Here is a 15,304-nt window from a genome sequence, read left to right as displayed (position 1 = left end):
CCGCACACTCTTGGATTGCATCCTACTTGGCAGTCTACTCCTACCAGGTGATGTGGAGAGGATCTGCGTCTCTCACTACTCACTACTCTCACTACTGGTGTCCCCCAGGGCTCGGTTCCAGGCCCTCTCCTCTTCTCTCTATAAACCAAGTCACTCGCCTCCGTCATATCCTCACATGGTCTCTCCTATCATTGCTATGCAGATGGCACTCAACTTCTTTTCTCCTTTCCCCTTCTGACACCCAGGTGGTCATATGCATCTCTGCGTGCCTGGCAGATATCTCAGGTTGGATGTCAGCCCACCACCTCAATCTCAACCTCAACAAGACAGAGCTGATCTTACTCCTGGGGAAGGCCTGCCCACTCCAAGACCTCTTCATCATGGTTGACAACTCAATGGTGTCCCCCTTCCAGAGTGCAAAGAACCTTGGCATGACCCTGGACAACACCATGTCATTCTCTGCAAACATCAAAGAAGCTCACTACAATACAACACAGTCCACAACAATACCATGGTACTTGCCTATGGAGCAGCAAGATGAACTGCCACTCCATACCTTCAGGCTCTGCTCAAGGGAGGGCAACTCCCACTCAGTCCAGTCCAAGCTTTTCTCTGTCTTGGGACCCCAATGACAGCAGATACCCTGCCCCTCTTCTGAAAACATCTGAAACCCTACATCTTCAAAGAGTATCCTAAATAATCCCACAGCACCCCTTCCTCACACCTCCCCCCACCAAAAATAAATAAATTAATAACAATAATTAATAAAGTATTTAGTGAACTAACACTCACACTTAGCTCTGAAATGTTTTTTGTACTTTTACCCTTTTTTCTCCCCAATTTCGTGGTATCCAATTGCTAGTTACAGTCTTGTCCCATCGCTGCAACTCCCCTACGGACTCGGGAGAGAGGAAGGTTGAGAGCCATGCGTCCTCCGAAACACGACCCTGGCAAGCCGCACTGCTCCTTGACATGCTGCTGCCTTAACCCGGAAGCCAGCTGCACCAATGTGTCGGAGGAAACATTGTCCAACTGGCGACCAAAGTCAGTTTGCAGGCACCCGGCCCGCCACAAGAAGTCACTAGAGCGTGATGGAACAAGGAAATCCCGGCCGGCCAAACCCTCCCCTAACCCGGACAATGCTGGGCCAATTGTGCCCCGCCTCATGGGTCTACCAGTTACGATCCCAGTTCTGTAGTGACGTCTCAAGCACAGCGATGCAGTTCCTTACACACTGCGTGACTCGGGAGGCAGATATCTACATTATTGACAAAAATGTTACTTACTATGACTGTGATATGTGGTTGTCCCACCTAGCTATCTTAAGATGAATGCACTAACTGTAAGTAGCTCTGGATAAGAGCGTCTGCTAAATGACTCAAATGTAAATGTAATGGTTTGATACAGTCATATGTGTGCACTCAAACACACTCACTTGTTTATCATCTGCCAATCCTCATACCATAGTTACAATTGCAGCTCGCAGCTCGCTGCCCCCAAAGTGATGCATGCTGGAACCCGTGGGCCAGGTTGAGGAGACAGTGTATGGCCACATCAGCGACTGGGGCCAACAGCACACACACACGCACACACACACAGTCTGCTAAGTCAGAATCAGAGCTTTGATTCACACTTGTTAGCTGACTCAATACTGTATTTACCACCACACCATGGCCCAGATGACTTGTATAGACAGTGGAGGCTTCACTGGAAGAAGACAATGGATTGTTCCATGTGTTGGCGTTGCCAAAAGGAAAATAAAATGTATGAAAATGACAAAGAGAGAACAAGAAATCATGATATAGGCTACCGTGTATATGATTTTTCTTATCAGACATGTTAGTTACTGCAGGTTGTCTTATGAAGTGAGATTGAGAACGTGTTGTATTAAACTATCAGCAACAGGTGGTTGGCTGGTTATAAAAATGCCATAATTTCTGAGTGGGAGGACTATAATGAGCCACAGAAACAGGAATGACACAAAGTAAGAACGATCAAGGGTTGGAACTGTGCAGGATTTCTCCCCCCGGATGACAGAGTAACTATGTTGTGGCTTGTTGGAAACACACAGGCTGGAGCAAGGATCTGGTTTTTCCTGTCAAACTCTCAACCTCCGGACCTTCCCTCTAGACTGTGAGAGATCTCATTCACCAACTTGTCTACGAACATGTTAGTGGAGATATGGCAGTATACTTCAAGCATTAACCAAAATAGATGTGTATCAGCGATGGGAATGAAAGCAGAAGGCACTATATCCTACTTCATCCTACTTTTTTCCTTCACACTATAACGTCCATGTTTTTGACCACTCATCCCAAACCTATTACCAACAAACACAAGAAGGAGTTGTCAAACTCCAGATTGTCAGTATGTTCTATCAGCGGGAATCTGTGAAGGGGAATGTAAAGAGGGAAGTACCACTGTCTACCTGGTACAGAACCACCCTACTGATGATAAGACATCTCTAGGAGAGCGAAGTTGTCAGGATCGTTTTACAGGATCAGAACACATGTAGCTTGTGAAGGAGAAGGAGGTTGGGAGAGGAGAGGGGATACCTCCTTCTCCTAGCAGGACTGTCCGCCCCTGCTCCTACACCTGGTCCATCTGCCCAGTATCCCTGTAGGCCTAGGCCTCTCATCAGGGAACCAGAACAATATAAAATCTACCATTTCTTTGGATACGGACGGATACGCTTCAAACGTGATTAGAAAGACCAGCTTGTATAAAACCATAAAATGACAATTGAGAGACACATCCAACATCTGCAATGTGAAACAGGATCTCGCTAACACAACTTTTCAAAAGTTTAAAGAATTAGAATAGGTCAGGAAGCTTCAGGTTAGAGAGTGATTGAAGACTTGACTTACTTGCAGAATATCCATCAGTTGCCTCTGTTTCCATAGTCGGTGGAGAGCTTTGGGTATCAAAAGAAACAATAAATTAGAAGAGCACTTGAGCTGAACCACGATGCTTACTCACTGGGCACACAGAGGTTGAATCAACTTTGTTTCCACATCATTTCAATGAAATGAGTTGAACCAACTTGGAATAGATGTAGATCCTAACCTCTTCTAAATCCTTATGAAATGACCCATATTATACTGTTTGTTTGGAGTGAATTTTGTTTTTTTTACGCGATCATTGTACATTTAGGCAACACTTCATAATACATTTCATTAATAACCCATTATGAATGATAATAAATATTTATAAATGCTAAAATAGCCAAATTAGAGGATATTTTAATTTTGAAAAAGGCAATGATTAATTTGAAATATTTCACTAATATTTTACAATAAAGGTTGAGTGAAAATACATTAAACTCATTATGACTGATACAATTATACGATGTATAAAAATTATACAGCGTTCAAATACAACTGAATCCGAAAAGTTCACACCACCAGTTTATTGTCTCGCAACATAACACTCTATGGTTCAACTCCCCCAAAAGCTGCTGAAGGACTGGTGGGTTGTAAAATACAGCCTTTGAATAGAATGAAGTGGCTCATTGAAAGTTGCACTGTTAGAGAAGTAACACATATATTCAGCTAAAACTATAATATGGGCTATACATGTACATGGAGTGAGAACACACACTGCAGTTCTAGTAGTTTCACGTCCTCTGACAAAGGCCTTAAGCTAAAAATAAATATGTCTGAGAGAACAGTAGTGAGGTGCAAACAAACCCCTGGCCAACCTAATGTCTGCTATCAGTATCAACGGAAATGTAGTAGACATGTATTATCTGTTGGTGGTTCACATGAAATTGTGTAGTATTGATGTTTGATGCACAAGATAATTATGACCCACAAGAGGAGTACAGCTTCATAGTGTGACCCCACAAGAGGAGTTTGTCCTCATAGTATGACCCACAAGAGGGATAAGCCCTCATAGTTCAGTATAAAAAAAAAAACAGAAACCCAATCTTGAGGACTGACAGAGCAAAACATTTTCTACTAGGAACTAGAATACAAATGTCAACATTTTGGCAAATGTCTTGTAAATGATTACTACTTCTTTCTACATACAATACAATAAAAATCACACAAGACATATTCAGAATCAGTCAATAAAAAATGGCATGCACTTAGATTTTCCCTAGTAATTGACTCTTCAATAATTTAGCCTACAATGCAAACGATTCATACATAAGACTAAGAGCCATGATATGTTTATATTTTTAAGAGTATTTTCTCTCGAATTTATAGTCAGTCATACATGGGTAGACTAGGCTATTCAAATAAATAAATAGAAAACAGTTGTTTTAGTGATAAGCAACCTAAGTTATTTGATTAATTCAATCAATATAATTTACCTTTATATTTTTGACAATTGAAATTAGAAGTGCTTCATCTGCAATAAACGGAAAGCCCATAAGAAGTATTTTCACCAGCTATCCGCGCCTCCGTGGTGGACACCTGTCTCTCCAAACGCTCCGCCGTGCACGTGTGTAGGCTAACTGACAGCCCAAGATCTCCCTTCAGTTTAAGAAAAACTATATGGGTTGATTTTTTCTCTCATTTATATTATATGAGTCAAGGCATTTGATTGACACAATCGGCCGTCCCCTGTTATGACATGAGCAAGCAAATGGGATACACTGTCAATGTGTCGATCAATCGCTCCTAAACAGTACGCAGGGGGAGCATCGTCGAAGTTGATATATTGCGTCCAGATAAAACAATTATGAAAAGTTATTATGAACGTATTACAAAGTTACATAACCTTGTCTTGTAAGGATGGTAGCCTAATCGTTTTCAGTGCATTATAATGTGTAGGATGCCTGTAACTTGATAAATTGACAAAATATTTGATTGGACATTACCTTTTGTGTCTCCCCTGTTCAAGTGATAATCAGTGATCTTCGTCAGCGGAAGTTGCACCTCTTAAAATTCAAATGCAAATGCTCAGTAGCCTAATATGTTTTTGGTAGACAATAACAAACCAAAAAATGAGGGGATACTCTCCTCCAAAAAAAGTGGGATGCCCCCCCAAAAAACTTGAGTTGAGTATAACACTGTCCTGTCCTGCATACAACCTGAATAAAGTTCAGGAACAGAGCAGTACACTCCTCAATAAGTAGCTTTGGTAGTTACTTCCTCTGTGCTGAACTAGACCGTCAACTTTTCCACCTCAAACGTTCCACCTCAAACGACACCTTCCCTGTATCCTACAGTATTCTATGAAGTACACTTTCATAAGCCTAAATATGGCCACGTCAACATTTATAGACTGTGTATTACTGGATGTTGTTTTTACTACAGCAGAAATGAGGTCGAAGACTCAACTTGTTTTGAGGCTAAATGAAATAAAGAACGAGGGGATAAAACTGGATCCACCGGTTCCTGAGGAAGTAGCCATAGAAAAGGAGTAAGGAGCAGCCTATTTTAAACCGATGGGGGCTAAGGAATCAGAAAAGCATACGTAGGATATTCAAAAGGTATTGGATGAAGTCGGAGTGAGTGAGTGAGTGAGTAGGCAGTCCCTGAGAGATATGCCAGATAACATGCTGTCTCATACTAACCTGCCAAAATATTCACAGGTGCCGTGAGAAATACATTTCAGTAGAGACAGAACGTCTCCTCAACTATAGTGCCCATTCAGTCTAATTCAATTAGGTTTACATAAGATGATAGAGTGTCTCTCTTGGCATTGCTGTTTGGGGGGGAAAAAAAACCATTTCGAATGGTGTCATAGAGAGTTCGCAGAACCCCCCACTCCTGCATCAACAGGTATCGGATCACGGTTGAGTCGCGAGCCGTCTGGCTTTCATACGTGAGACCCACCTGTCTCGCTGGATGTCGTGGAGACAGCAGCACGCATTGCATTGTCTGGATGAATCAATGGTCGGATGTTGAGCGTTTATCCACGGGCATATTTTATATGTCATTATAGCTGAGTAACCGTTATCCTTGTAGGCTAAATATCATCACTGAGTTGCATTGGTTTTCTTTCTTTCTTTACCTTATAAACGCAGGAGATTGAATAATGCCACCACCTATGCTCGGAAATTAGGACTAGCCAACACATTTCACCCATAGGAATATCTTTCTTGGATCACACTGTAACATATTACAGTAGTGGCGCAGGCAGCAACAGTTAATCCGCCGATACTTCCTCCATATTAGAAAGAAAAGCAGACGAGTCCGCGAGTGTCTATTCTGGGAACTTGGTCTGACACAGAGAAACGGATCTCTCTCTCTCTGACTGCCTGTCTGTGTTCGGCAATCGATTACAGGACTTCACAGCCTGTTTCTTTGGCATATAACATATTGACATTACATTTAGCTAAAATAACACTAACACATTTTGATTCTGAGTAAATGGTGAAAACAATGATTGAATAGGATACAATAGGATGATAATAATAATAATAGGGGAGTAATAAAGCGATACTGCTACTTAATAATTACAGTAGATACAATTCTCATAATAATATGAATTGTATTAGCCTATTAAACTGTTACTAAAAAGTGCATATCAACCAAGCTGATGGGCTATAAAGTAGGCTGTGACTTAAAATCAATATTTTGATAGAACATGAACATATATTAATAACACTTAATTATTATCATCATTATTATTATTATTGTTATTATTGTTGTTATTATTATTATTATAGGGGGGATTACAGTTATTTTCACATTTTCGACAGCACATTTGCCTGCATATTGCCTAAGAGTTCTAAATAATAAAAAACATGGACAAAAGCAAAAATACATTATATACAGTGCCTTCAGAAAGTGTTCAGACCCCTTGACTTTTTCCACATTGTGTTACTTTACAGCCTTATTCTAGAATTGACTAAATTGCCCCCTCCCCCCATTCCTGCACACAATAACCTATAATGACAATGCAAAAACAAGATTTCTGAGATTTTTGCTAATTTATATATTTAAAAAAAAACAGAAATATCATATTTACATAAGTATTCAGACCCTTTACTCAGTACTTTGTTGAAGCACCTTTGGCAGCAATTACAGCACCGATTCTTCTTGGGTATGACGCTACACGCTTGGCATACCTGTATTTGGGCAGTTTCTCCCATTCTTCTCAAGCACTGTCAGGTTGGATGGGGAGTGTCACTGCACAGCTATTTTCAGGTCTCTCCAGAGATGTTAGATCGGGTTCAAGCCCAGGATCTGGCTGGGCCTCTCAAGGACATTCAGACGCTTGTTCCGAAGCCACTCCTGCATTTTCTTGGCGGTGTGCTTAGGGTCATTGTCCTGTTGGATGGTGAACCTTTACCTCAGTCTGAGGTCCTGAGTTTTCTCCAGAAGTGAAATTTGGAATTCAGGCCAAGGAGTTCAATCTTGGTTTCATCAGACAATAGAATTGTGTTTCTCATGGTCTGTCATGTGCCTTTTACTGAGGAGTGGCTTCAGTCTGGCCACTCTACCATAAAGGCCCGATTGGTGGAATGCTGCAGAGATGGTAGTCCTTCTGGAAGGTTCTCCCATCTCCACAGAGGAACAGGAGAGCTCTGCCAGAGTGACCATTGGGTTCTTGGTCACCTCCCTGACCAAGGCCCTTTCCCCCCCGATTGATCGATTTGGCTGGTCTCTAGGAAGAGTTTTGGTAGTTCCAGACTTCTTCCATTTAAGAATGATGGAGCCCACTGTGTTCTTGGGGACCTTCAATGCTGCAGAATTTTTTGTTGGTAGCCTTCTCCAGATCTGTGCCTCAACACAATCCTGTCTCGGAGCTCTACGGACAATTCCTTCGACCTCATGGCTTGGTTTTTGATCCGACATGCACTGTCAACTGTGGGACCTTATATAGACAGGTGTGTGCCTTTCCAAATCATGTCCAATCAATTGAATTTACCACAGGTGGACTCCAATCAAGTTGTAGAAACATCTCAAGGATGATCATTGGAAACAGTGAGGATCGACACGGGAGACCTTAGAAAGCATGTACAGGGAGAACATTTAAAGAACAACGGACATGAAACAGGACAGGAACAGCGTCTGGACAGGGGAAAAATAACTACATCAATGCTGACACAAGGAATAATGTGAGGAGCAGACAGATAAAGAAGGGGTAATCAACAAATTGAATCCATGTGAGTCCAGTATTGTGCAGCGGCGCGTAATGATGGTGACAGGTGTGCGTAATGATGGACATCCTGGTGCCCGCAAGCGCCAGAGTGGGGGAGTGGGAGCAAGCGTGACAGAAACAGGATGCACCTCAGCTCAATTTCGAGTCTCATAGCAAAGGGGCTGAATACCTATCTAAATAAGGTATTTCTGTTTCTTATTTGTAATGAATTTGCAAACATTTCTAAAAACCTGTTTTTTCTCTGTCATTATGGGGTATTGTGTGTTACTTGCTGAGGAATATGTTTAAGTTAATCCATTTTAGAAAAAGGCTATAATGTAACAAAACTTGGAAAAAGTCAAGGGGTCTGAATGCTTTCCGAAGGTGTTGTATATATAGATAGGTATTCAGCCCCTTTGCGATCTAAAATGGATATATACAGTTCCAGTCAAAAGTTTGGACACACCTACTCATTCAAGGGTTTTTATTTTTTACTATTTTCTACATTGTAGAATAATAGTAAAGACATCAAATCAACACTATGAAATAACACATATGGAATCGTGAATTAACCACAAAAGTGTTAAACAAATCAAAATACAGTTTCTATATTATATTCTTCAAAGTAGCCACCCTTTTCCGTGATGACTGCTTTGCATACTATTGGAATTCTCTCAACCAGCTTCATGAGGTAGTCACCTGAAATGCATTTCAATTAACAGGTGTGCCTTGTTAAAAGTTAAATAGTGGAATTTCTTTCCTTCTTAATGCGTTTGAGCCAATCAGTTATGTTGTGACAAGGTAGGGGTGGTATACAGACGATAGACCTATTTGGTAAAAGACCAAGTCCATAATGGCAAGAACAGTTCAAATAAGCAAAGAGAAACGACAGTCCATCATTACCTTTAAGACATGAAGGTAGTCAATTTCAAAAATCATCAAGCGCTATGATGAAACTGGCTCTCATGAGGACCGCCACAGGAAAGGAAGACCCAGAGTTACCTCTGCTGCAGAGGACAAGTTCATTAGAGTTAACTGCTCCTCAGATTGCAGCCCAAATAAATGCTTCACAGAGTTCAAGTAACAGACAAATCTCAACTGTTCAGAGGAGACTGAGCGATTCAGGCCTTCATTGTCGAAATGCTGCAAAGAAACCACTACTAAAGGACACTAATAAGAAGAAGAGACTTGCTTGGGCTAAGAAATATGAGCAATGGACATTCAAATGGTGGAAATCTGTCCTTTGGTCTGATGAGTTGAGTTGGTGAACGGATGATCTCAGCATGTGTAGTTCCCACAATGAAGCATGGAGGAGGAGGTGTGGTGGTGCTTTGCTGGTGACAATGTCAGTGATTTATTTATAATCCAAGGCACACTTAACCAGCATGGCAACTCCTCTTTCTGCAGTGATACGCCATCCCATCTGATTTGCGCTTAGTGGGACTATCATTTGTTTTGTCGACAGGAAAATGACCCAACACACCTCCAGGCTGTAAGGGGTATTTGACCAAAAAGGAGAGTGATGGAGTGCTGCGTCAGATGACCTGACCTTCACAATCACCTGACCTCAACCCAATTGAGATGGACCGCAGAGTGAAGGAAAATCCGTCAACAAGTGCTCAGAATATGTGGGAACTCCTTCAAGACTGTTGGAAAAGCTTTCCAGGTGAAGCTGGTTGGGAGAATGCCAAGATTGTGCAAAGCTGTGGCTACTTTGAAGAATCATAAATATAAAATATTTTTGATTTGTTTAACACTTTTTTGGTTACTACATGATTCCATGTGTTCTTTCATAGTTTTGTTGTCTTTTTATTCTGCAATGTACAAAATAGTAAAAATGAAGAAAAACCCTTGAATGAGTAAATGTGTCCAAACTTTTGATTGGTACTACATATATATTATTGTTTATTTATTTTAATGTTTTCTTGTGAGACGTGGAATAAACAGTAAGCTCTGTTCTGTATTGTAGATGCATTATTCGCCTCTGCTGCTCGCTCCTGTGGTAAAGACCAGACTTGTCTGAAATGACCTAGCAACTGTTTGTCAATGCCGGTTCTAAAAGTTGCTGTACACTCAGAATGAAAATAAACAAAAAAATGTAATTGAGAGAGGTTTGACATTCTATGTTGTCATGTGATGCGTTGTTCCTATGTCACGCATGTGAACTTCTGGTCATGTTAGTCACTTCCAACAAGTGGTTAGATGTTTCATTCTTTGGATTTGAATACCAAAAAGACTGCTGATGTGATATGACACTTTACTTACTGGTAATAAAAACAAGATAATGTGAAGCACCTTTAGCCAATATGATACACTTCTGTCACATCAAAGATACGTAACCAAATAAAATACATGTTCAACATTTAATTTCTATTATACAGAACTTTTGATATAAAGAAATTAGTCACACTTTATTTGGATAGTCCGCATAGTTCGTCTGTAGATGCTCTAAAGATGATCATGCGATCAACAAACTAACTGTTGATAAGCAAATGCTTGCTGAGGTTACAGTAGGTTTAAGACTTAGGGTTAAGATAAGGGTTAGGGTTAAGGCTAGGAATGAATCCCCAAATACATATACATTTTAAGGTTTGAATTATAAGGATTATAAAAATGAATAACATGAATAAAAGTAATCAATTACTCACTTATCAATAGTATATATAGTTTGTAATGCAGAATAAGTGTGGCATTTATCGATTGTGTCCTGAACATTTTTATTTAGTATAAGATGAATTGGAGAATAATTTGAGAAAAATGGAGTTGCACAGTACCTAGGACATTACACTGTCAGAAAAATAAATAAAATGTGTAAACAAATTATCAAAATTAGAACTCAAAAGTTTTTCAGATCAGAGAAGCGTATGATAAATCGAAGAATTCACACTTTTTCAGTTTGAGTTTCTTTTTTTCCTGCATGATCACATTTGCAATCTTGGAAAGTGTTTACCTCAGCGTTCATCTTTTACAGTAGCAGCTCCTGGATTTAAAGGAGTTTGACAGTAGACACCCACCCTGAGAGTGAGCGTAAGGGAAGTTTCCACTGCAGGTTGGCGTTTGAAGTGGAGGGAAAACCGTTACAAGCCCCCAACCACACCTTTCTCTATTGCTCTCTCTGTCTCTGTCTCTCTCTCTCTCTAACACACACACACACACACACACACACACACACACACACACACACACACACACACACACACACACACACACACACACACACACACACACACACACACACACACACACACACACACACACACACACACACATCTCATAAGAATGAAGACATCTTAGTGTGGGTTCTCCAAGACAAGGGTATGTTTGCGTAACAGTAGTGGTTTGGTGAACTATGTTTGAATAACTCTCAATGGTTGAAGGGATAGTTACCTACTACACACAGCATCTACACTCTTAGAAAAAAGGGTTTCAAAAGGGTCTCCGGCTGTCCCCATAGGAGAACCGTTTTATGGTTCCAGATAGAACCCTTTCTGATTCAAGGTAGAACTATTTTGGGTTCCATGTAGAACCCTCTGTGGAAAGGGTTTTACATGGAACCCTAAAGGGTTCTAGCTGGAACCAAAAAGGGTTCTTCAAATGGTTCTTCCATGGGGACAGACAAAGAACCCGTATTGGTTCTAGATAGCACCTTTTTTTCTAATAGTGTACTCTGTACAGTACGAGTCTGGGAGGATATGACTTCACTCACAGTAAAAGTTTAAACAACGTTGAATTATCACTCAAATATAAAATAATGTCCCTGAAAACCATATAAAAACAAAACCATAGAGAATTGTGTCACAAAACCACTAATTACAAAAACAGCCAGGGCCCTAAACCACAAGGCCATCTCTCTTCCTCGTATTTAGAGCCAAGTCCTCTATCTCTAACTCCCTTTTTTCACTTTCCTCCACAACATCAAACTAAAATAATTTGCCACACGAATAGTTGTCATTAACCTTATAGGCTAGGCTCTCTTTCAGAAGAGAGAAAAGTGAGAAGGCATAACCTCAGGGTAAAGCGAGTGCCTCTTCACACCCACGTTAAGGTCACAGATGATGTTGTGGCTTGAAATTCTGCATGCTCCTGCAATGGATATAAGGACAGCAAAGGTGTGAAACTACCTTCAATACAGCCTCATAACAGCTTTGCACTTTTAAACAGGAAATGTTGATCTATAGAAGGTAATTAGCACGATAAAGAGAGAGTTCAGTGAGTTAAGACTTGTAGCAATGTACCTCAATGCTGCCATCCACTGTTCAAAACAGTGACTGTGTACTGGAGGAGCACATCTGTTTGATCATGCTGTTGATACACATTCATGAATGTAACACATATTGTTATTCATTATTTCTCAATATCCAGTGGCACACAGTGTGCCAATTACACATCCAGTAACCATTACATGAATAAATATCTACTTTAAGTATTATAGGCTCAAAATAACTATAGTATAATCAGGCGATGGTAGAGGGCACTAGTGCTCTCCTAAAGGCTTTGTCTGGATACATCCCAGATGGAAAGAGAAAGTATTGTTATTGACTCTTATAGTTAGTGATCTACATCACAGTTCATATGTCCGCAAGGCAATCAAACAAGCTAAGCGTCAGTACAGAGACAAAGAAGAGTCGCAATTCAACGGCTCAGACACGAGAGGTATGTGGCAGGGTCTACAGTCAATCACGGACTACAAAAGGAAAACCAGCCCCATCGCGGACCACGATGTCTTGCTCCCAGACAAACTAAACAACTTCTTTGCTTGCTTTGAGGACAACACAGTGCCACTCACACGGCCCGCTACCAAAACCTGCTGGCTCTCCTTCACTGCAGCCAACGTGAGTAAAACATTTAAACGTGTTAACCATCGCAAGGCTGCCGGCCCAGACGACATCCCCAGCCGCGTCCTCAGAGCATGCGCAGACCAGCTGGCTGGTGTGTTTACGGACATATTCAATCAATCCTTATCCCAGTCTGCTGTTCTCACATGCTTCAAGAGGGCCACCATTGTTCCTGTTCCCAAGAAAGCGAAGGTCACTGAGCTAAATGACTATCACCCTGTAGCACTCACTTCCATAATCATGAAGTGCTTTGAGAGACTAGTCAAGGACCATATCACCTCCACCCTACCTAACACCCTAGACCCACTCCAATTTGCTTACCGCCCCAATAGGTCCACAGACGACGCAATTGCAATCACACTGCACACTGCCCTAAGGCATCTGGACAAGAGGAATACCTATGTAAGAATGCTGTTCATCGACTACAGCTCAGCATTTAACACCATAGTACCCTCCAAACTCGTCATTAAGCTCGAGACCCTGGGTCTCGACCTCGCCCTGTGCAACTGGGTCCTGGACTTCCTGACGGTCGCCCCCAGGTGGTGAGGGTAGGTAACAACATCTCCACCCTGCTGAACACTGGGGCCCCACAAGGGTACGTTCTCAGCCCTCTCCTGTACTCCCTGTTCACCCATGACTGCGTGGCCATGCACGCCTCCAACTCAATCATCAAGTTTGCAGACGACACTACAGTGGTAGGCTTGATTACCAACAACGATGAGACGGCCTACAGGGAGGAGGTGAGGGCCCTCGAGTGTGGTGTCAGGAAAATAACCTCACCCTCAATGTCAACAAAACAAAGGAGATGATCGTGGACTTCAGGAAACAGCAGAGGGAGAAGCCCCCTATCCACATCGATGGGACAGTAGTGGAGAAGGTGGAAAGTTTTAAGTTCCTCGGTGTATACATCACGGACAAACTGAAATGGTCCACCTACACAAACAGCGTGGTGAAGAAGGCGCAGCTGCGCCTCTTCAACCTCAGGTGGCTGAAGAATTTTGGCTTGTCACCAAAAACACTCACAAACTTTTACAGATGCACAATTGAGAGCATCCTGTTGGGCTGCATCACCAACTGGTACGGCAACTGCTCCGCCCACAACCGTAAGGCTCTCCAGAGGGTAGTGAGGTCTGCACAACGCATCACTGGGGGCAAACTACCTGCCCTCCAGGACACCTACACCACCCGATGTCACAGGAAGGCCAAAAAGATCATTAAGGACAACAACCACCCAAGCCACTGCCTGTTCACCCCGCTATCATCCAGAAGGCGAGGTCAGTACAGGTGCATCAAAGCGGAGACCGAGAGACTGAAAAACAGCTTCTATCTCAAGGCCATCAGACTGTTAAACAGCCATCACTAACATTGAGTGGCTGCTGCCAACATACTGACTCATCTCTAGCCACTTTAATAATGAAAAATGTATGTAATAAATGTGTTACTAGCCACTTTAAACAATGCCACTTTATATAATGTTTACATACCCTACATTACTCATCTCCAATGTATGTACTGTACTCTATACCATCTACTGCATCTTGCCTATGCCGTTCGGCCATCGCTCATTCATATATTTTTATGTACATATTCTTATTCATTCCTTTACACTTGTGTGTATGAGGTAGTTGTTGTGAAATTGTTAGGTTAGATTACTTGTTAGATATTACTGCATGGTCTGAACTAGAAGCACAAGCATTTCGCTACACTCGCATTAACATCTGCTAACCATGTGTATGTGACAAATAAAATTGGATTTGATTTGATTTGAAAAGGATTATGATGACTTGCTGTCTCTGCCTGGCCGGTTCCCCTCTTTCCACTGGGATTCTCTGCCTCTACCCCTATTACGGGGGCTGAGTCACTGGCTTACTGGTGTTCTTCCATGCCGTCTCTGGGAGGGGTGCGTCACTTGAGTGGGTTGAGTCACTGACGTGGTCTTCCTGTCTGGGTTGGCGCCCCCCCTTGGGCTGTGCCGTGGCGGAGATCTTTGTGGGCTATACTCGGCCTTGTCCCGGGATAGTATGTTGGTGGTTGGAGATATCCCTCCAGTGGTGTGGAGGCTGTGCTTTGGCAAAGTGGGTGGGGTTATATCCTACCTGTTTGGCCCTGTCCGGGGGTTTCATCGGATGGGGCCACAGTGTCTCCTGACCCCTCCTGTCTCAGCCTCCAGTATTTATGCTGCAGTAGTTTATGTGTCGGGGGGCTAGGGTCAGTCTGTCACATCTGGAGTATTTCTCTTGTATTTTCCGGTGTCCTGTGTGAATTTAAATATGCTCTCTCTAATTCTCTCTTTCTCTCTTTCTTTCATTCTTTCTTTCTTTCTCTCTCTCGGAGGACCTGAGCCCTAGGACCATGCCTCAGGACTACCTGGCTTGATGACTCCTTGCTGTCCCCAGTTCACCTGGTCGTGCTGCTGCTCCAGTTCC

At 42.1% G+C, this 15,304-nt stretch overlaps 1 protein-coding gene across 4 annotated transcripts in view; it reads right to left on the bottom strand.

Annotated features, from left to right (window-relative positions):
* ikzf2 (IKAROS family zinc finger 2) overlaps positions 1 to 6,161 on the bottom strand; it is a 30,608-nt gene extending 24,447 nt beyond the window's left edge. The window contains exons 1-2 of one of the 4 annotated variants that reach the window (XM_029711597.1): positions 5,968 to 6,161; positions 2,868 to 2,914 (exon numbers count right to left, since the gene is read on the bottom strand). In XM_029711597.1, the coding sequence (XP_029567457.1) occupies positions 2,868 to 2,901 (34 nt within the window). In that variant the 5' untranslated portion in view covers positions 2,902 to 2,914; positions 5,968 to 6,161. The other 3 variants (XM_029711595.1, XM_029711596.1, XM_029711598.1) reach the window with 3 other exon arrangements.
* Between the last annotated feature and the right edge of the window lie 9,143 nt (positions 6,162 to 15,304).

Source organism: Salmo trutta, chromosome 24 (assembly GCF_901001165.1).
Source record: "Salmo trutta chromosome 24, fSalTru1.1, whole genome shotgun sequence".
Classification (NCBI taxonomy): Eukaryota; Metazoa; Chordata; class Actinopteri; order Salmoniformes; family Salmonidae; genus Salmo; species Salmo trutta.
The sequence above is the reverse complement of the archived record's forward strand: the minus strand, read 5'-3'. Positions and strand labels throughout refer to the sequence as shown.